Here is a 21,038-nt window from a genome sequence, read left to right on the forward strand (position 1 = left end):
AGTTGAAAGTTTTTTTCCACTAAAGTTATATTTTTTTCATGGCTGTGTTTACGTGGTCGACGCGACGCCGACCCCGTGGCAGGCGGATTTTTCATGCCCGGCATCAAGTATCATAATTATAACGGTAACTTTGTTCTCAAGCCCTCATCGTAAAATGTTGAGAACGTCACTGAGATTGTATAAACCGCACGTCCAGCTGCTTCGTGCAAGCGCAAGAGGTAAGTGAGCTTCTTACAGCATATTAACATCACAGCATTCCATCGTACTCCCCTCAACTTTGGAGTCACGCCATTGGACATGCCTGCAATGTCCCCCACGATGGAGGAAGGTGGCATTGTTTCTTGGAAAGTGAAGGAAGGAGATAAGTTTGATGCGGGTGACGTCTTGCTCGAGGTGGAAACTGACAAGGCCAATATTGCTGTCGAGGCTCAGGATGACGGTGTCATGGCCAAGATCCTTAAACAGGAGGGAGAGAAGGAGATCAAGGTTGGAACTCCAATTGCATTTTTGGCAGAGGTCGGCGATAACTTGGCTGAACTCGAGTTCCCAGAAGTGGAAGAGAAGAAGCAAGAACCTAAGAAAGAGGCACCAAAGACGCCAGAACCAGCACAGCCATCCCCGCCAGCTGAGCCTGCTCAAGCGAAGAAAACTAGCACTCCCGTGTCATCTGGTAAGGCAGACCCTAACCAGGTGTTCTTGCCATCGGTCGAGCTTCTGCTGGAGGCGAACGGAATATCCAGAGACGAAGCACTGTCAAAGATTACAGCAACGGGGCCTAAGGGGCGGATATTGAGAGGTGATGTGAAGGCATACTTAGGCGAAATCGATTCCTCTAACAACTCAAAGATTGCTGCCTACTTGGATTCGAAGTCGCATCTTGATCTTTCAAACATCGAGCTTCGTCCTGCCGCTGCTCAAGAGAAAGCTCCTGCCACAAAAGACAAGCCAAAGAAAGAACCGGTCAAAATCACTCATCAATACATTTTACCAGACAACATTTCGAAGGACGAAGTTGTCAAGTTGGTGTCGAAAGCTGAACAAAAGGCCTACGGCAAGCCTCTTTATGCTCCATCTGACTTGATCGATCCGCTCTTCGAAGACATTATCGCCCCACCAAGAAATGCTGAACGTTTCAAAATCAACACCAGCTTCCAAACCTCCGTGGCTGAGCCTGATGATGACTTTGATTTTGAGCCTTACCAGGAAACCCGGCAGCCAAACATCTTGGACGTGGAACTCGTGTGCACAGACGTGGTCGACGCTAAAGCGCGTGCAGAGATGTTTGTGGATATTCTCGGGAAATACATTTCGCGAGCTGAGGTTAAAAATTAGATTCAATATATAATGTCAGATGAACTATTATTCAGATAGCGGTCGCTTTCATGACGGCCATTGCCATCTGTCGCCTTCAATCAACGCGGAAACATTTGAAAGGTTTAGAGACGTGATTTCTCACGCATTTTGCCATATAGATAAGCCTCTGGTAAACTTGATGTCCACAAACCACATAGATTTGCACTTTATTTACCAGTTAGCATTGGAAATTCCCGCTGTCTTTCCGTCTTATGGTATCCACCCATGGTACTCACATCTCTTTTCCACTGTCCCAGTCAATACAGAAGAAGAAAAACGAAACCACTATCACGAAATCCTCAATCCTGCCCCGTCGGAAGAGCTCTTGGCAAATTTACCTATGCCTATTTACCTGGAAGATCACACAAAAACCGTCGAACAGTATTTGGAAGCAGGCGGAGCAATTGGAGAAATTGGACTGGACAAAGCGTTTCGCGTCCCCAATTCTGGATTCATGGGACTTTCAGAGAATTCCGGACTGAGTCCTTGCCGAGTGTCAATGGATCATCAGATCAAAATATTTGAGACGTTCTTATGGATCGCACAAGCAAAGAACAGGCCTGTGAGCATTCACTGTGTTGGATGCCATGGCAAGCTGCTTGATAGTGTCCAGAAAATCATGAAATCTCCCGGCTTGGTAACCCTACATAGCTATAGTGGTTCCTACGATCAGTTTAAACTGTGGATGAAAAAATACCCTGATATTCGACTTAGCGTTAGCAAAGTTCTGAACTTAGATAAATATAAAGATACATTGCAAAAGATCTCAAGTGCTGCGAAAGACTCCACTTTCTTGCTCGAAACAGATCTCTCGCTGGATGTATTATTTTTGGACGGAAACAACAAACATCTTGAATTGCTGAAAACGACATTTGAAGAATTGAAAAACATAAAAGCAAGCATAGACCTTCGGTCACTGACATCGGTCTTCGAATATTGTGTAGGGGATCGAACGAATAACTAATTTGAACTCTTGAATATTTTGATGCATCTAATTGTGTACACTAACTCTTTGTACCGCTCGACATCTTTCCTGGCACTATTGGTTGGCTGCTTTAGAGCGACAGAACCTTTTTCAGAAAAGGTCTCCGACACATTTGTAGCTTCGAGGACAAGGGGCTCGGAAAAAAAAGATTCTTTGTCCTCATCGTAGCTGTCAACGCTAGCGACCGAAGACTCATTGGTTGCAACGCTGCTGGACCGACTTGCTCTGCCTGATGACCTTCTATGAGGCACAGAGTGGTCGATAGGCATTTCAGCACGCATATCAAGATCAAGCGATAGCTCTCTGGCAATGTTGAGCTTGTAGTATATGCCCACAAATGTTGCAGAATTGTATGAGGTTAGGAGGAACTGGTCCTGTGGAAACAGAAGACGAAGAGTGAACGGTTTGTGTGGGTAATCTGCTGCATTGCCAAAGTCTATCAGTTCCTGCAGAGAGAAGGTAAACAGCCTTGCTCTTTTAACAAGTTGCAGTGTCTTGTCCGTCTCACCTTTATCCACTAAGGTCAGCTTACCAAAATCAGGGCGATGCAGTAACAACTGGTGTATTCTATGGCAATTTTTGGATGCCAGTTGAGCATCAGAAAGAACCACGGGCTTTTCCTTTCTGCAAGCGGATAGTCTTCGAAAGAACTGTCTCGCACCTGAAGAGTCGACGCGCCCGTTTCCCCGAGAGCACATCTCCCCCGCATCAGATCCCAAGGGCTCCACTTTGATGTTTAGTTCTGGATCGATGTATTCAGGACGAAGCTTATCTAAGTAAAAGCTGGCATATTTTCTGTACAAAGGGTGAATGTCATAAATATTCAACTGTGTGGAATTTATCTCAAAAATGACGGGTTCATAAGAGGCAAGTTTCCTCTTGCCCCTGGTTTTCTCCTGGTACATGAAGTTCAAAGACACGTGATGCACTGCCGGTGTGTACTCTGGGGGTCGGCAAGTGCCATCGCCACCATGGCAATCATAGTGAGGAGGCGGATTCATGGTCGTGACTTTAGCTGTGGGTTGTCCAACAAGAATTTTTGATCATCCACTGTATGACTGGAGTGTAGGGAGAGCAAAGTGTGCACGCAAGTTATCACGCTATTGGTTATTAATCCCGTTTAGCTGGGATATTTTACACGTTGGAAAATCAAAATTTGCGCTCAAGATTGTTGGACGGAGCCCCTTCAAAAGATAAAGATACGCAGTATTATTGCATTCGATTATTCTTTATTGTTCCCCGGAACTCCAGCCCCTCATAACAATAAGGCCGGTAAAAAACAAAGAGTGCGGGGTTTTTAGCGACCGGCTCAATAACATTGTTCTGAATTGCTAAGTGTTCCAGGTTCCTTGGCCCAGTTGGTTAAGGCATCGTGCTAATAACGCGGGGATCAGCAGTTCGATCCTGCTAGGAACCATTTTTTTGGCAAGAAAAAAAATTTATTTGAGCTTTAACGATCGGTATCTTTTTTCAAGATTTTGGCTAATGCAAGAGGGAGGAGTTGAGGTAGGGCTAGCGTTGAACTCGCTATTCACACTGCTCAACTCCAGTCTTCTGCTCTTCTTGATTCTTGGTATGGCACTATTCTATTCAGGACTTACGCAGCGTAAGGCTGCGTTCCAGCAGCTAAGTTTCCCGTTGCTTGTCACGCTAGAAGTGATGATCCTCTGGTTATGTTTTGGGTATACTCTGAGTTTCTCAGATACAGGCAAAACGGGTTATCTTAGCGATTTCGCACATGTGGGTTTGAAAGATATGGGTGCTCTGGTGGTTTACCCAAATTACCGATACAAAGATTATACGACTCAAGTCTTTGGCCAGGTTTATGCAGTTTACAATGGATTATTTGCAAGTATCACTGCAGTGATAGCTATGGGGTGTCTGTGTGAACGTGGGCGACTGAAACCAGCCTTAATTTTTCTCATACCTTGGATGTTCCTTATATATTGTCCTATAGCATACTGGGTGTGGAACCCTAACGGATGGATGCACAAAAAGCTGGACGTTCTGGACTTTGCTGGAGGAAACGCAGTCCACATCGTTTCTGGAACCACAGCACTTGTTTATTCGTGGTTTTTGGGGTACAGAAACGAGACCAGTCTTGTCGAATATAGGTCAAGCAACTTGGGCATGGTTATTTGCGGAGCGATATTTATCGCCGTCGGATGGTTAGGCTTCAATTGTGGCGCACTTTACACCGTGAATCCACTCACTGGTGTTATTCTGTCCAACACCATAACAAGCATGGCTGTTGGCGGGCTTAGCTGGATGGGGCTGGACTACTTATATCATAGAAATGGACGGATCTCGGCTGTGGGGCTGTGTTCCGGCTGCATAGCAGGGTTGACAGCAATGACCCCATGCACTGCGTACATAAATTTTTGGTCCAGCTTTGTGGTAGGCTTACTGAGTGGTGTACTTTGCAATGTCGGGACCCGGCTCAAGTTCTGGCTGAAAATTGACGACTCGCTGGACATCGGAATTCACCTATTCGGGGGTATTGTGGGGAACCTGCTAGTCGGCCTCTTTGCCGACAAGAACGTTGCGGCCCTGGGCGGCCTGTCGATTAAAGGAGGCTGGATCAACCGGCATTTCATTCAGCTGCTACAACAGTTTATCAGCTCGCTGGTGGTGACAATGTACGTCGCAGGCGTCTCGTTCGTAATTCTGGCTATCCTGGTCCGCCTGCCTGGTTGCAGACTCCGTCTCGACGAGGCCGGCGAGCTTGAAGGCTCGGATTACGCTGTTTTCAGCTCTGAGTACATTGCCGACTACGTGGAGTTTGTGCGGCAGCTGAACCCGGACGATTACAAGGAAGACTGACGTCCCATGGGTGCCATACAGTGTCTATTAATGTACTATGTCGTAAGGTTCGTGTTGGCGGGCGTCTGCTTGGTGCACTGGTTTGTCTCGATGTGGTTTGCAAGCCACTCCTGCACGTTGTTGAAGTACATGCCGCACTCTCTGCAAAGCCCGTTCACCTTTGAGCGCTCGCTCTTAGGCGTGTTGGGCGGGTATTTGAAATGTATAGCCTTCAAATGGTTCTTGTATGTGTCGCATCTGGTGAAGTGGCCCGAGTGGTGGCAGTTCTCTGACTTGTCCTTTGGATCGGTGTTGAAGAACGGACACCGGAATTCCCATTCGCCAAGCTTCGACAGATGACACTTTTCGTGGCGCAGCAGGTCGTTGAGGCGCTTGAAGGATCGCGAGCAGGTCTGGCAGGTGAACGGTTTGGAGTTTTGGATGTGGATCGCGCGGTGCGTGGTCAGGTTGCTGAAATAGTTGTGACAGACTGGACACTCTCTTTTCTTGCGCGGCTGCGAGGCCCCGGACGACGAGGACCGTTTGCGCTGTGATCTGTGAGCTTGCGTGGCAAGTTGGGACGAGTGTTGCGAAGACTCGGAATTGACGGGTGATACCCCTGGCAGAGGTAGCGGTGTATCCAAGCTTAGCTTGAAAAGAGGCGGGAGCGCATTCTGATCTGGAGCACCCGGGTAGTGGTACCTTGTCAACGGAGGAAGACTCACCAGCGGCGGAGTGGCCGGATACTGACTGTGTGAGCTTCGGTTGGGCAGAATCAAAGACGACGCTGGAGGTAGTATAGGAAGGGCGTTCATGTTTGTCTTGTCAGGCATCAAACCATAGGAATTATGTTGTACTGCTTGCCGAAGATCGCCTCTAATGTCAAATGGGTAATTCCGTGTTCTTTTTACTTGTATATATAACCTCGTCTGAATCCCGGCAATCTTTTTTTTCCTTACCGAGACATCAGACCTACGTTGTGCGGCTTAGGAAATCTGAATATCGGCATATCGGACTCCACTAATAACCGGACCAACAGCAGGAATGCTGCGCTGTTAGCAGCGTCACTGGGTTTTGCAGCCGGAGCAGATCCGAGTCCTGAATCCAGAACAGCTGTTCATGGCTACGAGCTATTCTCGGTCGCGGTTTCAGCCCCATGCTGCATGTTAGCGTCCAAGCGTTTCAAGCCGCGCACTTATGTGAGGTAATTAAAGGGAATTTTGCAATAGCCGTGCATGAACCGGTTAACCTTCCGACCCTCCCGAAAAGGTGCCGAGCCGAACCGTATTTTTTTTTTTTCTCGACTATACCAGGCGATCCCCACATATGAGCTTAGTCACGTGCACCGGAAGACTAGCTGCACTTCACAGAGATGAAAAAAAATAAACACCTCCAATAGAAAACCCTGAATTTTTGTTTTTCAGTATGGGAGTTCCATTTGAGCTGCCTTCCTACATCCAATATGCAGAGCCGACCATTTCGAGACCGTTTGGTGTCTATCTGTGGCCTATCTTCGACCACTTCTTCACCAAGGTTGCCGGATATTCCGCAGAGGACTTCAGATTCGTCAAGAATGTCACGTTTATGTCGAACTGGATTCACGCCATCTCTGTCATCGTTGTTTACTACGCCGTGATTTTTGGTGGGCAGTTCATAATGAACAAGCTTAATATCAGGCCCATCAGACTCAACTGGCTGTTCCAGATCCACAACGTTCTGTTGACAGTCATTTCTTTTATTCTGCTGGTCGTTCTTTTGGAACAGTTAATCCCGATGATTTATTTTAACGGACTTTTCTGGTCTATCTGTGCTGAAGGCGCTTTCACCCACAAGCTCGTGACCTTGTACTACCTCAACTACCTTACCAAATATTTGGAGCTCATCGATACCGTCTTCTTGGTGCTCAGAAGAAAGCCGTTGAGATTCCTTCACACCTACCACCACGGAGCCACAGCCCTGCTCTGCTACACTCAGCTGGTCGGGCACACCTCCGTCGAATGGGTTCCAATCTCTTTGAACCTGGCAGTGCATGTCCTGATGTACTGGTACTACTTCCTCGCGGCCCGTGGAATCAAAGTCTGGTGGAAAGAGTGGGTTACCAGATTCCAAATCATTCAGTTCTTGGTCGACTTGGTTTTTGTCTACTTTGCTACCTACTCTTTCTACGCATACCACTTCTTTGGCGGTATCCTCCCGTCCATGGGTGACTGCTATGGCACCCAGACTGCTGCTGCATGCGGATATCTCCTGTTGACCTCTTACTTATTCCTCTTTATCAGTTTCTATGTCCAGGCCTACAGATCTGGCAACAAGAAAGCACAGGCTGCCAAGGCTCAGAAGGCTGCCCAAGCCGAATCCGTCAAGCAAAAATCCAGAAAGGCATAAGTAGCTTTAAAAAAACTGTAATAAGTATATATATTTTTCGCGTTCGCGTTTTTTAGTCAGCATGGATCTCTACTCGGTCCTCGAGCCCAATCAGCAGCTAACGGACACCAAGTCGTTAAAGCTTGTTGAACTGAACTCTGAGGTCTTGCAAGCCATAGAAAAAAAGGCCGAGCTGCGTTTAAAGTCCGCGACCACTAAAGACTATCCAGTGCTAGTCACTGCATCAAAGACGTTCAAGATCCGGCAGAAGAACCACTCTAATTGTGTTCTGCTTCTCAGCGAGCATAACGGTGCTGCCTCCTCATACGCGAGGTTCTCAAATGAGCTCGTTTTAGCGACTACAGAGCCGACGATAAATCTACACGGAATTTCAATTCTGACAAAACTGTCAGAGCTGACAAACAAGAATCGTGTCTCCTTGGCGAGCGTATTTGAGAACTCCCCAGTGTCCGAGGAGGAGTTTGCGCGTCTGCGTCCTGAGCTCAACCTCGTCGAGCTAGAAGGAAATGCCTACGTTCTACACGAGGAACTTGTGCGAGATTGTCTCAGCAGCATACTGAGAGCCGTTATTGAAGAGCTGGTGGAGTCCGGCGACGAGATGAACATAATGACGCGGCTGCAGAAGCTTAATAAACAATGGGTTTTAGACGTCGTCGAGAAGCGCCAGGACGAGTCGTACCCTCCAGAGATCGTGCAAACGGTACTTGCAAAATTTACCAGGGAATCAGACAGGGGACTGGCATTTCTCAACGAAAAAGTAGTGCGACTCTACGGCGTTTTGCTGCTCAAAACCAACGCGGAAAAGATGAAGGAAGACGACTTTGCTCTCAACCTCAAACTTACAATGCCATTCAACTATCATCCGGACATCAAATTGGAGTATCTCGACGGAAACTTTATTACCGAAAACGGATTCATCAGGTACTTTGCGGAATCGGATTTGAGCGAGAATCCGATCGAGCGCATTTCGGAGCTGTTCAAGCTAAAGAAAGAGTGGAAGCTGGAGGAGATCGAACCGTTTGTGGCAAGAATCAACACTAAGAAAATAAAAACCGATAAATTCCTCCTCAAGTACGCAAAGGTCAGACGTGTGGGTAAGCAGACAGTGGTGTGTGCGAAAACATAGCAGGATTTTGTATTAAATTAATGTTCTAAACGATCACGCAACAGCCGGATTTTTCGCTCGACTTTGCGGCCGATGCGCTGGTCTCTGGCTTTTTAGTGTCTTCGGACTCGGTGGCAGTCGCTTTCTGTTCTTTAGCAGGAGCAGAAGTTGAGGTCTCGCCTGCTGTTGCAGATTCCTTCGTAGCATCAGTCTCGGCTGGAGCAGTGAGTTTGGTGGCCACCTCCGCGAATTCCTGACCCTGTATGTAGGCTGTCTTCAACTCGAGTGGTGTGGGTTGTCTGCTTCCATCGCTACCAGCAACAGTACCAGCACCCCACGGCGAGCTTCCTTGGATTTCTTCCACGTTGGTGATCTCAGGGAAGGTCTTGGCGTAGCCCAATGGCACGTAGATCATACCCTGATGAGACAGGAAGCTCAGCGCGCTTCTGATGGTAGTCTCCTTGCCTCCACCACTGCCGGTAGAGGTGAAGAAGGCGGCTGGCTTGTGGTACAGCGCGCCGGTAGCCCACAAAGAACCGGCAGCGTCAAACAATGAGGTGATTTGCGAAGGAACCGCACCGAATCTGGTTGGGAACCCGAAAACAAAGCCATCGAACTTGGTGAGATCCTCAGCGTTGATCTCTGGGATGTCGTCTGGCTTTTCAGGTGCATGAATTAGCTCGAGCACATCCTTGGGTAAAGTCTCTGGAACTCTGTACACCTCAGCCTCAGCGCCCGCGGCTTGGATACCCTTGGCAACTTCTTTGGCCAGCGTGGTGACGTGGCCGTACGTGGAGTACGTGATGATCGCAAACTTGGCCATGGTGCAAAATTTCAATCACAAATTGTGGTTATATTGTAAATAAATATGGCTGAACAGGTCGAGTATAGGTGCGATCTCTCTTTAGACAATCTTAGTAACCCCAGCCACCATTTTTAGTTGGATCACCTATTGTTTGTAATGCTTACTAAGGTGCACCACGCCATACAGAAATTTCTAGTGCATTTTACCGTTATTTTAGTAATGCTTACATGATCTTGTGGCCACGGTGCTTAGACGGTTTTCAGAAATTTCGCGCAGCTGGGGCTCAGAAATATATAAAGTCGCCGGCCAGCATTTCACCTATCTTCCAACCAGTAGTAACTAACTCATCATGGCTAAAATTGCAATCGTTATCTACTCTCTCTACCACCACATTGCCACTCTCGCTAAGGAGGTTGCCAAGGGTGTCGAGGCCGCTGGCTCCACCGCCGACATCATGCAGGTTCCAGAAACTCTGAGTCCTGAACTCCTCAAGGTGCTCCACGCTCCTGAGAGACCAGACTTCCCAATCGCCACCGTCGATGCTCTGAAGGAGTACGATGGTATCATCTTCGGTATTCCAACCAGATACGGTAACTTCCCAGCTCAACTGAAGGCTTTCATTGATGCTACTGGTAGACTGTGGGCTACCGGTGCTCTGTACCACAAGACTGCTGGTGTCTTCGTCTCTACCGGTACCGGTGGAGGTAACGAGGTCACAGCAGTCAACGCCTTGTCCACCTTTGCCCACCATGGTATGATCTACGTGCCATTGGGCTACGCCAAGGCATTTGGTGAGCTCACCAACCTGAGCGAAGTCCATGGTGGTTCCGCTTGGGGTGCCGGTACCATTGCTGGTCCCGACGGATCTAGAACTCCATCGGAGCTCGAACTCAAGATCGCTCGCATCCAGGGACAGGAATTTGCTACAGCCACGGAGAAACTCTCTAAATAGACGATTTAAATTTATTAAGGTGCTAGTCTCGAAAGCTCCCAAGGCTCATTTGGAGAGGAGCGGGTGTAGGTAAATCTATCGTGTAGTCTGCTCTTTCTGCCTTGCCAGAACTCAATTTCCAGCGGAACAATTCTAATCCCACCCCATTTGGGAGGACAAGGGATCTCCTCGTCCTTAGCAGCGGAGAACTTTTGCTCGGCCTCCTTGTATTTTTCCTCCAGCTCATCTCTATCCTTGAGCACAGATGATTGAGGCGATGCATGTGCGCCGATTTTTGAGCCTCTAGGACGAGTGTTGAAATACCGGGAAGACGTTTCGTAATCGACAAATTCCACGATGCCCTCAACACGCACTTGTCTTTGCAGGTCCTTCCAGAAGAAATTGAGAGCTGCGTGCGGATTGCTGCGTATATCCTTGTTTTTCTTGGAGGTGTCGAAGTTGGAGTAGATAATGAAACCCCGGTGGTCTAGCTCCTTGAAGAGCACCACGCGAGACGAAACTCTGCCGGAAGGCAGCTGAGCAGTCGACAGAACGGCAGACTCTGGAATCGGGTCTGTGGACCCACCCTCACTGGCTTCTTTAAACCATTTGGTAAATTGCGCAATAGGGTCTCGTTCGAGATCAGAGACATCCAGTTGGAACTTTTCGTACTGGTAAGTTTTTGGTGCAACTGCATGTTAGTGTATTGCTGTGCCCGATACTTACAGATGATCGGGTTGCTCTCCCCTGGTTCCTCTTTCAAGTCTAAATTCATGAAGTTATTTGTGGTGTCATCTTTTTAGAAGGGTAATTTATCTCCAGACCTGCCGACGGGACGATAATTTGTTTATTTTACTTGTTCCGTGAATTCCAAAGTATCCTGGCCATGGTCTTGTACAAACTTATACAAGAATACCGTAGGTCCAGAGAATCCGGGAGTACACTCACATTGCTGAATCATGACTGGAATCCAATGGTCACCTTCAAGGCCATTCGTGAGTCAGAGAAGAATCCCATCCAATACATCCATTATGCCATCATATTCATAGTGTTTGCATTTGTGCTCTATCTTATTCCGGTTCCGGCTGTGGTCAAGCTTGCCATCCCGGCGGTCCTTCTAGTTCTGGTGATAGTGCCCATCACGTCCCAGTTCTTCAACTACGCTCTACCTGTTCTCGGCTGGGTGGCCCTTTTTTTCTCTTCAAAATTCATCCCGCTGCAACTTCGGCCACCAATTACGGTGAAAGTGCTACCGGGCATGGAAACAATCCTTTACGGCGAGAACCTATCCCAGCTACTTGCATCCTACATTTCCACATTTTTAGACGTGCTGGCTTGGATTCCCTACGGAATTTTACATTTCTCATTACCGTTCGTGGTTGCTGCCTTGATCTTCTTGTTCGCACCACCCAAAACACTCAGGCTGTACTCGTTCACCTTCGGGTACATGAACCTGGTCGGAGTTATAATCCAGAACCTTTTGTTTGCGTGTGCTCCTCCATGGTATAAAGTGTTGCATGGACTGGAGAAAGCCAATTATTCGATGAAAGGAAGCCCTGGAGGGCTCGCAAGGATTGACAAAATTCTGGGGATAGACATGTATACCTCCGCATTCACAAATTCGCCATTAATCTTTGGTGCGTTGCCATCTCTGCACTCTGCTTGCGCGAGCTTGGACGCTCTTTGGCTATGCTATCTATTCCCCCGATTCGCACCCTTGTGGTGTGTATATGTGTGCTGGTTATGGTTCAGTACAATGTACCTGACGCACCACTATTTCTTCGATCTCACCTTTGGGTGCTCGCTTGCAATCGCCGCATTCTACTCGGCAAAGCTTGCCGGAAAACTCGCGATTAACAATAAATTCTGCCGATGGTCTTACGATCAATTAGATCTGTTCGACCCGATAAAGGAAGATCCGTTGGTCACAGACAACAGCTTTCTCATCGAAGACGATCTCGATGTGGACGACGACGTGCTGTTCGATGACACTAGCATCGAAATGCGGGATATGAGCACTGCATAGAGTCGCTAATCTTTGACCAATTTCCGCTTGATTTCTTCGTAATGTCGTAGGTCTTTCTCGTTGAATCTCACAGCTTGCGCAAATTCCCCGAGGATCCGGTTCGCTTGCATGAACTTCGCTACGCACCGGTCTGTACAAGACGATTCACCCTTATTTAGTTCTGCCTCGCCATACTCGTCCGGAACGCACTTGATCAGGCATTCTTTCTTTATAGTATTCAGTGTCGTGTTCATGGCATCATAGTGAAGCTCAGCCAGCCTCATGCGCTCAGGATTCACCTCCAGGCCGCTGAGCTGGGGCTGATTTAGGAAAAACGACATAGTAAAATATTTTTCAGCCCGCGCGACTCGTACGCATTGAACGGCCATGAAGGTGAGATACGTTTTCTCAGACTACCATTACCGAAAACACTGATTTGCTTGTTCATTGTTTCAGCACTATGGGGCGTCCTTACCGGAGTACTGTGACGCTGGATTGAGACAATTCTCTCCGCAACCGCGTTGGTCTATTTGTGGTGTACGGATGTTAGCTTTAGATGCAATAAAATATTACACATGGGTTATCAATTTCTTTAACTCGTGTGTGTCTCTTGAGCAACTTACCATTCTTATATTAACTACTATATTTGTGTGCAAGGACGACCTCAATATGTTTTAAAGGTAAGTATTGGTGTTTGCATGTGTGCCCGTCCCCCTAACGTCCAGTTCACTGCCGCAGCTGGTAAATCTGCTCGGGAAGGAAGCTCACCTTCTCCTGAGCCCTCTTTAATCAATCGAGACACACACATTCTGCCAAAAAGATTCATTAATTCTTTGAGTACTCTTCCCAAAAAAGACTTAGAAAAGCGTGATATATACGGGAGAGCCTTACTACATGTCGTTTGCTTGGCAAACAAAAGATATTTACTGGAGAAACTTTTGAAAAACCCCAACCTAAACATATCCATTACAGACCTCGAAAACCACTGGAATTGCCTGCACTATGCGATTTTCTACAAGAACTTCATCATTGCTCAAATCCTCATTTCTACCAAGCAGAGTTTGCTTCAAGCAAAAGACCGCGAAGGATTCACACCCTTAGACCTTATGAGTAGCGAAATCGACATCTGGAAACTGAAGTGGGTGCCTGAAAGTATTGGCAGACTGCAACTGCCTAAGCCCAAAATGACTGTGGAAGAAGCCAGATGTGGCACTAGGGAGATCAATCTTGAGAAAAGGTTTACGGGACATCAGTCGTTTAGAGCAAACAACACTCCGAGATCATTTCAGCTTAGCAGGGGAGGGTCGAATATTGTGATGATTGACTCTCTGAAGGATGTCGGTGAAAACACAGATCATTTGGTGCTTGTGGACATGAGGAGACTCAAGTACAAATATGGTGACAGGGAAACGTACTCGAGCCTTTCAGAGAGAATTTCATTTCCGAGGATTCGAGACGTCAAAATGTCCAAACACCATTCAATTGTTCTTACTACAGAGCCTCAAGCCAATATATTTGTCAAGGGACTGGGCACCCGCGGTCGTTTGGGGTTGGGAAATGGACAGCCGCAAGACGCTTTTGTTGGAATTCCTGCGTTTGAAAAGGAGCGAATCTTGTTTGCAGATGTGAGCAATGATCATTCAATATGTTTGACTGCGGACGGCAACGTGTATACTTGGGGTTTGAACTCATACGGTCAGTTGGGCTATCAAGTTGACTTGCTTCCTCATCAAACAGAAGCCTGTGTGTCCATTCCAAAGCTGGTCAACACTGGAGACCTGAAGAAGCAGACTAATTCCCAGATTCTCGGAGTCAGTTGCTCGAAATTCCATTCCTTGGTTTATACAAAAAGCGAGATTTATCTTTGGGGTTTGAACGTTGGCCAATTTGGGTTCAGTCCTTCGGGAAATTTAAACAAAGTACCTGGCAGAAATGGCGTTGGTCTAATCCAAATCTACCCAAGAAAATTGGCTTTCACCTATGGAGACATTAGGATTGTTTATGCTGCAGACAGTTTCACGGTTGTTCTGACCAATAGCAACGAGCTGCACTTTTATCTCAACGGTTTCCATTCGAAAGTGATACCACCGCTGCTCAACAAAATCGACTCGGAGTCTTTCAACACTTTCCGTCCGCGTGTTCTTTCGCAGAGGAAGTCAATCTCTAAAATGGTGGCGCAGAAAGGATGCGATTCGTGTCTTCTTTTGCTCGATAACGGAGATATCATGCAGCTCAATATGGATGTGAAAAGCCTAGATAATGCTTTGTTCCAAAAAAGTGTGCGTTTTACTACCATCTGGAAGGCCTCAAAAGAACACTTGCGATGCACAGACGTCGACATGGGCAATGATGGCTCTATAATCATCTCTGTGCAGGACGGCTCCGCATATAAACGTATCAAGCGTGCTATCGTGAAAGACTCCAAGTCGTCGCACGGCTACATCTCAAAGAAGTTCAAGTTTTCCAAGATCGTGGGTCTCAATAAGGTTGTCAGGGTGGTTTCTGATCCTCTGTTTTCCAGGTTTGCCTTTATCCGGGATGATACTGATCTCATTCCTCATAGACTAGCGAAGTCGTCTATTCTACAGGATTTCTATAGGCTGTCGCCGTTGAGCGAAATCCAGGATGATAGACCTGTTCAACGTCGGGCCATAGTCAACAAGGTGGACGAATCGTATATGTCATTGGATACCAGCTTCAAAATCAACTTTGTGTATAAAACGAAAGCTTTAGAGGTTGGAGAAGAAGAGACTTTTTTCAGGCACCAAGTCGTTGAAGAGGATTCGAAAGCGGCATCACATGACGTGATCGCCAATTTCAAAGACTCCAGGTGGACACACGAGAAGGAGAGCATTGATACGGTCGCGAGTATCAACGATGATGGCGTTGTTCGCGAGATTCTGAAATCGGACAACATTGACTATTGGTTGACCATGAAGGATCTTGCCAAAGGAAAACACTACGATTACACGGTGTCTGTTGACGGTGTCGATATAGACGTGCACCGAGAAGTTCTGGAGTTGCGAAGCGAGGTTCTCCGGATCTTGATTAATCAAAATGGCACTTTGGAACGTAATGGGGTTATACTGACCAGTACCGCAGGAAAACTGAAATGCTCCGGGAAGGTGACCCTGTGTTCGGTGCTGGTGGTCCTACACTTTTTATACACTGACCAGCTCGTCGATGTGTGGACAGACTATCCGCTGGGAAAAACTCCCAAGCACCTGCAGGAGAGCAAGACAGCTTTTGAGAATATATCCAAAATGCTACGTATTGTTTCTCCTATGGGCCGTGTTGAATGTACAAACTCATTACGCAGCGATTTGGAGAATTTGCGAGGTGAATGTTTGATTAAATTGCAAGACGCCACTGTCACTGTTTTCAAGCCGCTGGTAGTTGCCAGAAGTGCGTATTTTGAGACGCTGTTCTCCAGCAGGTGGAATTCAGACTTTGCATCGTTACCTGACATCAACTCGATTGTGTTTGGGGTGATTGTCAAGTATCTTTACGGCGTGGAATATGATGAGTTATTCAATGATGTGGAACAAATTGTCGACGTCACGTCGTTTATTAACTTCGCACTTGATGTTATGGATGCTGCTGAGCAGCTCATTTTGGCGGAGCTGAGTGATATTTGCCAACTGTTGATAAAGGATTTCATTAGCTTGGACAATGTGCAACACCTTCTCCGCCACTCATACAACATGAAGGCCTACAAACTGTTTGCTAACTGCTTGTGGTTCATCTACAACAACTTGGATGTTCTTTTACTTGACCCATGGTTTGGTGAGATGGTTGAAGAAGAAGATAATGCATTTTTAAATACCGTCAATGATGCTTTGAAATGGTTTGCAACCCTCAAAAACCACCACCGTGAGGCACCTGTTCTCTATCTGCAAGACCATCCGGAGCTTATTCGCGAGATGATTGATGACATGGACAGTTATAATGCACACTTTATTCATCCTTTGCTTTGGGATGTGTTTACACCTGTATTCGAGGACCAGGCACCAGTGCCAAAGATAAGTTCGGCGGAGCGCAGAAGACGGTCTTCTGCAAGACGTATTGAGGAAAATAAGGCCAACGTTCCCGGTGCAACGGTGAAACCGCGCACTTTGTCCAAGGCTCTTTATTCTCAAAGAATTGTTTCGCAAAGCACTGAAGAACTAGATGAAAATGCCATCGCCGATGATGACGCAGATCATGATCTTGTTTTGGTGGCAAGCAGGAAGTCGTCTGCAAGGTCCAGCTTCTCTGTATCGAGTCCGATTCCTATGCAGAAAAGCGGGTCCATCAGCAATCCGAAAAAGGCTTCGCCTCCGCCAGCGTCGCCAAACAGTTCAGGCCAAGCATCAGTCACCATTCACCAGGATACCCCAAACACCAGTGCGGGAAGTTTCTTAACGCTAGCCGAATCTTACGGTTCTCCTGGAAATCCTGGGTTCAAACTCAACAACCCTGTTCCTCCTGTTGTCAAGGCAAGCTCGAAAAGTATGCCTCGTCTATCGCAAAGGGAACGGATCAAGAGAGGCAAGCAGCAACAGTCTTCGCCTACAGGCTTCAGTATCATGAACAATGCTAATGTATGGGGGACTTCTTCTCCGGATACTCCTTCAAAGCCTTACACCCTGGTGAACCATACTGCTGTTCTTGCATCTGTGCCGTCTTTTGAGAGCGTTTTGTTGGAGGAGAAGATGCTTCAGGAGAAGCAGAACCCTCAGCCGGTGAGATCATTCGAAGATATACAAAACGAGGAGCGATTTGAGCAATGGTGGGCCCAGGAAAGCGAGCGAGTCCAACGAGAGCTCCAGCGGGCTCAGGAGGCGGATAGGCCGCGTCAGAATCGCCGAAACAGTCGCAAGTCCTCCAACTCTAAAGACAGTAGTCAAAGAGACGGCTCCAAAAATATACCCAGAAAGCACCATCAGCGCCGAGCTGATGCGAAAATTGAGGTTAAATGATATATTATTTGTATTTAGTTGAATACCAGGAACTCTAATAGTCACTCTCGTAGCCACTTTCGCCGTCGTCGCTGGCATCCTCGAACCAGCCGAACTCGTTGAGATCTATGAAATATTCACCACCACGCTCAGAAACTATCACACCCTCTCTTCTTAAGAGGTCTGCCTGCTCTGTAACTGCATCTGCCCGTTCTCGTTTGGAAATCATCCCCTGGGAGTTCACAACCCGCCACCAGGGTAGGTTCTGGAACTCAGGATCGTCAAAAAACCGAGTGTATGTCGTGAGGTTTTTGAGTGACATTCCCACCTGTCTAGCATTCTGGGGCCGGTATATTCGACGCGCAATCTGACCATAAGACGTTACCCTACCATAAGGTATCTTAGAGGTCTCCATAAACACGGAATGGTGGAAAACAAGCTGCTCCCCAGTTGGCTGTCGCATGGTAAGATTGAGAGTGCACAGCCTGAAAGCAATAAATTAAGAGTGAAAAGTCTAGTTGTTCTTTGTAGGCGAATAAAACAAACCATGCCGGACAAAACGGAGACTCTGGAAGAACGGAAAAAGAGGTACTTTCTCCAAGAAGATGCTAAGACAGAACGGCTTAAAGATGTCAAAGACAGCACCAAGAGGTTCAAATATCTTTTGAATCTTACACATCTGTTCCGGCACTTCATTGATTTAAACGCGTCCAAGGACAAACAGCTAATGAATCTGATTCGCCAGATCGATTCGCAGAAAGGCAGCGGGAAACCGAACAAGAAGACCTCCTCGGGACGAAGACGCAAATCAGAGAAAGAAGAGGACGCAGAGCTGATCCACGATGAGGAATACGAGGAAGAGACCACTGTTCTGACCGAGTCACCAAGCTACATCCAGGGCAAACTACGGGATTACCAAATTCAAGGTTTAAACTGGCTCATATCGTTGTATGAAAACCGACTTTCGGGAATTCTTGCCGATGAGATGGGGCTGGGAAAAACATTGCAGACGATTTCGTTTCTGGGATTTTTACGCTATTACAAGGGAATTGATGGACCATTTATTGTGGTGGTCCCGAAATCTACTCTGGATAATTGGAGACGAGAATTTGCCAGATGGACACCGGAGGTCAACGTGCTTGTTCTTCAGGGAACGAAAGAAGAGCGTGCAGAGCTGATAAATGATAGATTGATGCAGGCTGATTTCGATGTCTGCATCACCTCGTTTGAGATGGTCATAAGAGAAAAATCAAAACTCGGCAAGATTAGATGGGAATACATCGTTATTGACGAAGCCCATAGAATCAAAAATGAGGAAAGCGCGTTGTCCCAAATCATCCGTGTATTCTATTCCAAGCATAGACTTTTAATCACAGGTACGCCGTTGCAGAACAATCTGCACGAGCTTTGGGCGCTTTTGAATTTCATACTGCCGGATGTTTTCGGCGACGACGAGGTGTTTAACGAATGGTTTGAGAGCCAGGGAGAAGAAGATCAGGACCAAGTCGTGCAAAAATTGCACAAAGTTCTTTCTCCTTTCCTCTTGCGAAGGGTGAAGAGTGACGTGGAAAAGTCCTTGCTACCGAAAATTGAGACCAACGTGTATGTCGGTATGACTGACATGCAAATTAAGTGGTACAGAAACTTGCTGGAAAAGGATATTGATGCTGTCAATGGCGCTATTGGAAAGAGAGAAGGAAAGACGAGGCTACTTAACATTGTGATGCAGCTCCGTAAGTGTTGTAACCATCCTTATTTGTTTGAGGGTGCTGAACCAGGCCCACCCTATACAACAGATGAGCACCTAGTTTACAACAGTGGCAAGATGATCGTGTTAGATAAGTTGCTTAAGAAGCTACAAAACGAGGGCTCCAGGGTGTTGATCTTCTCACAAATGAGCCGATTGCTGGATATCCTAGAAGACTACTGCTATCTTAGAGGTTACAAATATTGTCGAATTGACGGGTCCACTGCACACGAGGAGCGTATCCAGTCAATTGATGATTTTAACAAGCCAGGTTCTGACAAATTCATCTTTTTGCTGACGACAAGGGCTGGTGGCTTGGGCATTAATCTGACCACCGCCGATTCTGTTATACTTTACGATTCGGACTGGAATCCTCAGGCGGATTTGCAGGCTATGGATAGAGCTCACAGAATTGGACAGAAAAAGCAAGTCAAGGTGTTCCGTTTCGTGACCGAGAATGCTATAGAAGAGAAAGTCTTAGAAAGAGCAGCACAGAAGCTGCGCCTGGATCAATTAGTTATCCAGCAGGGTCGTACTAATAACAAGGTCACTTCGCAGACTATCGGTAACACCAAAGACGATCTGCTCGGAATGATTCAGCACGGCGCGGAGGACGTTTTCAAGAATAAGGTCAACTCTGCTGGTTTAGACACGGATATCGAGGCCATTTTGAATAAAGGAAAGCAAAAAACGGAGAGCCTGAATCACAAGTACGCAAAGCTCGGGTTAGACGATCTGCAAAATTTCACATCTGACTCCTCGGCATATGAATGGAATGGAGAGAATTTTGCTAAAAAGGAACATTCCACCTTGAATCTGTGGGTGAACCCAAGCAGGAGACAGAGAAAAGAGCATCAGTATTCTATCGATAACTATTATAAGGATGTGTTGCAAAACGGTCGTCCCTCACCCTATAAAGGACCAAAGCAATACAATATTCAAGACTTCCAATTCTACCCTCCTCAGTTAAAGGACTTGCTGGAGAAAGAGCAGCTTGCTTATAAGAAAAAGATTGGCTACCAGGCCCCTCTTTTAGATGGATTAGACAGTGAAGATGAGTTTGTGGCTAGTGATGACGAAACAAAGACTGATCACCGGGAGCGCATGGAGAAAAGTAAGCAACGACAGCAGGAAGAACAGCAAAAGATCGACACTGCGCAAGAGTTAACCGAAGAAGAGCAGAAACAGAAAGAAGAGTTGCTAACTAAAGGGTTTGCGAACTGGAATAAGCGGGACTTCTTGTCGTTTGTTCACAGTTGTGCTAGGCATGGGTCCAAAAGCTATGCTGCCATTGCTGCAGATCTGCGAACTAAGTCCGTGGACGACGTCAAGGCTTACAGTGAGGTTTTCTGGCAACGCTACAAGGAAATTGACGGATGGGAGAAATATGTCAACCAAATTGAGCAGGGAGAGAAGAAAATACAGAAAGTTTTGATGCAGCAGGAGATTCTTTCCGAAAAAGTGGGACAATATGATGCCCCACTGCAAGAAATGAACATAATTTATCCTCCAAACAATTCGAAGAGACTTTATACAGAAACAGAGGACCGCTTTTTGTTGATGAAGGTTAACGAATACGGGCTGAGCAGGAAAAACTTGTATGATCTGATCAAGGCTGACATCATGAGGGAGAATGAATTCCGTTGCGCGTTTTACTTCAAGTCCAGATCGAGCATCGAACTCAGCAGAAGGGTTGCAACGCTTCTCTTGGCTATCACAAGGGAGGCCGAAAATCCTGCTTCACTGAAACGCAAACCTGCTCACAAAAAGGCGGCTGGTACGGAAAATGATAGCCGTCAGGTGTCGATCGAACTGACAGACTCAGAGGAGCGAGACCTCAAGAAAACCAAAAAATAGAGTATGTATCGTGAACGCCGATAGTCGCGTCGATTTTATATCTCCCTAAAACGTTGTGCTCGAAATAAAAATGAGGAGTAAAAAGGGTATCAAACAGCTTCGTGATTAGTGCTGGTTAATTTA

At 46.8% G+C, this 21,038-nt stretch overlaps 15 protein-coding genes across 15 annotated transcripts; 9 read left to right on the top strand and 6 right to left on the bottom strand.

The window, feature by feature from the left end:
- Positions 1-297: 297 nt before the first annotated feature.
- KL911_004951 (uncharacterized protein) lies at positions 298-1,332 on the top strand (the record flags this gene model as incomplete). The annotated part of the gene is made up of 1 exon (XM_043200299.1): positions 298-1,332. The coding sequence occupies one exon, from the start codon at positions 298-300 to the stop codon at positions 1,330-1,332; it is 1,035 nt and encodes a 344-aa protein (XP_043052310.1).
- A 19-nt stretch (positions 1,333-1,351) lies between these two features.
- KL911_004952 (uncharacterized protein) lies at positions 1,352-2,094 on the top strand (the record flags this gene model as incomplete). Its single annotated transcript, XM_043200300.1, has 2 exons — positions 1,352-1,990; positions 2,074-2,094. The coding sequence occupies 2 exons, from the start codon at positions 1,352-1,354 to the stop codon at positions 2,092-2,094; spliced, it is 660 nt and encodes a 219-aa protein (XP_043052311.1).
- A 219-nt stretch (positions 2,095-2,313) lies between these two features.
- Positions 2,314-3,339, bottom strand: KL911_004953 (uncharacterized protein; the record flags this gene model as incomplete). Its single annotated transcript, XM_043200301.1, has 1 exon — positions 2,314-3,339. One exon carries the CDS (start codon positions 3,337-3,339, stop codon positions 2,314-2,316), a length of 1,026 nt encoding a protein of 341 aa, XP_043052312.1.
- Positions 3,340-3,823: 484 nt separating this feature from the next.
- Positions 3,824-5,161, top strand: KL911_004954 (uncharacterized protein; the record flags this gene model as incomplete). The annotated part of the gene is made up of 1 exon (XM_043200302.1): positions 3,824-5,161. The coding sequence occupies one exon, from the start codon at positions 3,824-3,826 to the stop codon at positions 5,159-5,161; it is 1,338 nt and encodes a 445-aa protein (XP_043052313.1).
- Positions 5,162-5,196: 35 nt separating this feature from the next.
- Positions 5,197-5,955, bottom strand: KL911_004955 (uncharacterized protein; the record flags this gene model as incomplete). Its single annotated transcript, XM_043200303.1, has 1 exon — positions 5,197-5,955. One exon carries the CDS (start codon positions 5,953-5,955, stop codon positions 5,197-5,199), a length of 759 nt encoding a protein of 252 aa, XP_043052314.1.
- A 610-nt stretch (positions 5,956-6,565) lies between these two features.
- Positions 6,566-7,525, top strand: KL911_004956 (uncharacterized protein; the record flags this gene model as incomplete). Its single annotated transcript, XM_043200304.1, has 1 exon — positions 6,566-7,525. One exon carries the CDS (start codon positions 6,566-6,568, stop codon positions 7,523-7,525), a length of 960 nt encoding a protein of 319 aa, XP_043052315.1.
- A 61-nt stretch (positions 7,526-7,586) lies between these two features.
- On the top strand, positions 7,587-8,651 carry KL911_004957 (uncharacterized protein; the record flags this gene model as incomplete). The annotated part of the gene is made up of 1 exon (XM_043200305.1): positions 7,587-8,651. One exon carries the CDS (start codon positions 7,587-7,589, stop codon positions 8,649-8,651), a length of 1,065 nt encoding a protein of 354 aa, XP_043052316.1.
- Positions 8,652-8,676: 25 nt separating this feature from the next.
- KL911_004958 (uncharacterized protein) lies at positions 8,677-9,453 on the bottom strand (the record flags this gene model as incomplete). The annotated part of the gene is made up of 1 exon (XM_043200306.1): positions 8,677-9,453. One exon carries the CDS (start codon positions 9,451-9,453, stop codon positions 8,677-8,679), a length of 777 nt encoding a protein of 258 aa, XP_043052317.1.
- A 331-nt stretch (positions 9,454-9,784) lies between these two features.
- KL911_004959 (uncharacterized protein) lies at positions 9,785-10,387 on the top strand (the record flags this gene model as incomplete). The annotated part of the gene is made up of 1 exon (XM_043200307.1): positions 9,785-10,387. The coding sequence occupies one exon, from the start codon at positions 9,785-9,787 to the stop codon at positions 10,385-10,387; it is 603 nt and encodes a 200-aa protein (XP_043052318.1).
- Positions 10,388-10,401: 14 nt separating this feature from the next.
- Positions 10,402-11,141, bottom strand: KL911_004960 (uncharacterized protein; the record flags this gene model as incomplete). The annotated part of the gene is made up of 2 exons (XM_043200309.1): positions 10,402-10,886; positions 10,949-11,141. The coding sequence occupies 2 exons, from the start codon at positions 11,139-11,141 to the stop codon at positions 10,402-10,404; spliced, it is 678 nt and encodes a 225-aa protein (XP_043052319.1).
- Positions 11,142-11,252: 111 nt separating this feature from the next.
- On the top strand, positions 11,253-12,392 carry KL911_004961 (uncharacterized protein; the record flags this gene model as incomplete). Its single annotated transcript, XM_043200310.1, has 1 exon — positions 11,253-12,392. One exon carries the CDS (start codon positions 11,253-11,255, stop codon positions 12,390-12,392), a length of 1,140 nt encoding a protein of 379 aa, XP_043052320.1.
- A 5-nt stretch (positions 12,393-12,397) lies between these two features.
- KL911_004962 (uncharacterized protein) lies at positions 12,398-12,712 on the bottom strand (the record flags this gene model as incomplete). The annotated part of the gene is made up of 1 exon (XM_043200311.1): positions 12,398-12,712. The coding sequence occupies one exon, from the start codon at positions 12,710-12,712 to the stop codon at positions 12,398-12,400; it is 315 nt and encodes a 104-aa protein (XP_043052321.1).
- Positions 12,713-13,069: 357 nt separating this feature from the next.
- On the top strand, positions 13,070-17,332 carry KL911_004963 (uncharacterized protein; the record flags this gene model as incomplete). The annotated part of the gene is made up of 1 exon (XM_043200312.1): positions 13,070-17,332. The coding sequence occupies one exon, from the start codon at positions 13,070-13,072 to the stop codon at positions 17,330-17,332; it is 4,263 nt and encodes a 1,420-aa protein (XP_043052322.1).
- A 34-nt stretch (positions 17,333-17,366) lies between these two features.
- Positions 17,367-17,774, bottom strand: KL911_004964 (uncharacterized protein; the record flags this gene model as incomplete). Its single annotated transcript, XM_043200313.1, has 1 exon — positions 17,367-17,774. One exon carries the CDS (start codon positions 17,772-17,774, stop codon positions 17,367-17,369), a length of 408 nt encoding a protein of 135 aa, XP_043052323.1.
- Positions 17,775-17,858: 84 nt separating this feature from the next.
- On the top strand, positions 17,859-20,915 carry KL911_004965 (uncharacterized protein; the record flags this gene model as incomplete). The annotated part of the gene is made up of 1 exon (XM_043200314.1): positions 17,859-20,915. The coding sequence occupies one exon, from the start codon at positions 17,859-17,861 to the stop codon at positions 20,913-20,915; it is 3,057 nt and encodes a 1,018-aa protein (XP_043052324.1).
- Positions 20,916-21,038: the final 123 nt, after the last annotated feature.

The sequence above is a fragment of the Ogataea haglerorum genome, assembly GCF_019207285.1.
Source record: "Ogataea haglerorum isolate 81-453-3 chromosome Unknown 81-453-3_NODE_17_length_200138_cov_96.082680, whole genome shotgun sequence".
NCBI classification, from domain to species: domain Eukaryota; kingdom Fungi; phylum Ascomycota; class Pichiomycetes; order Pichiales; family Pichiaceae; genus Ogataea; species Ogataea haglerorum.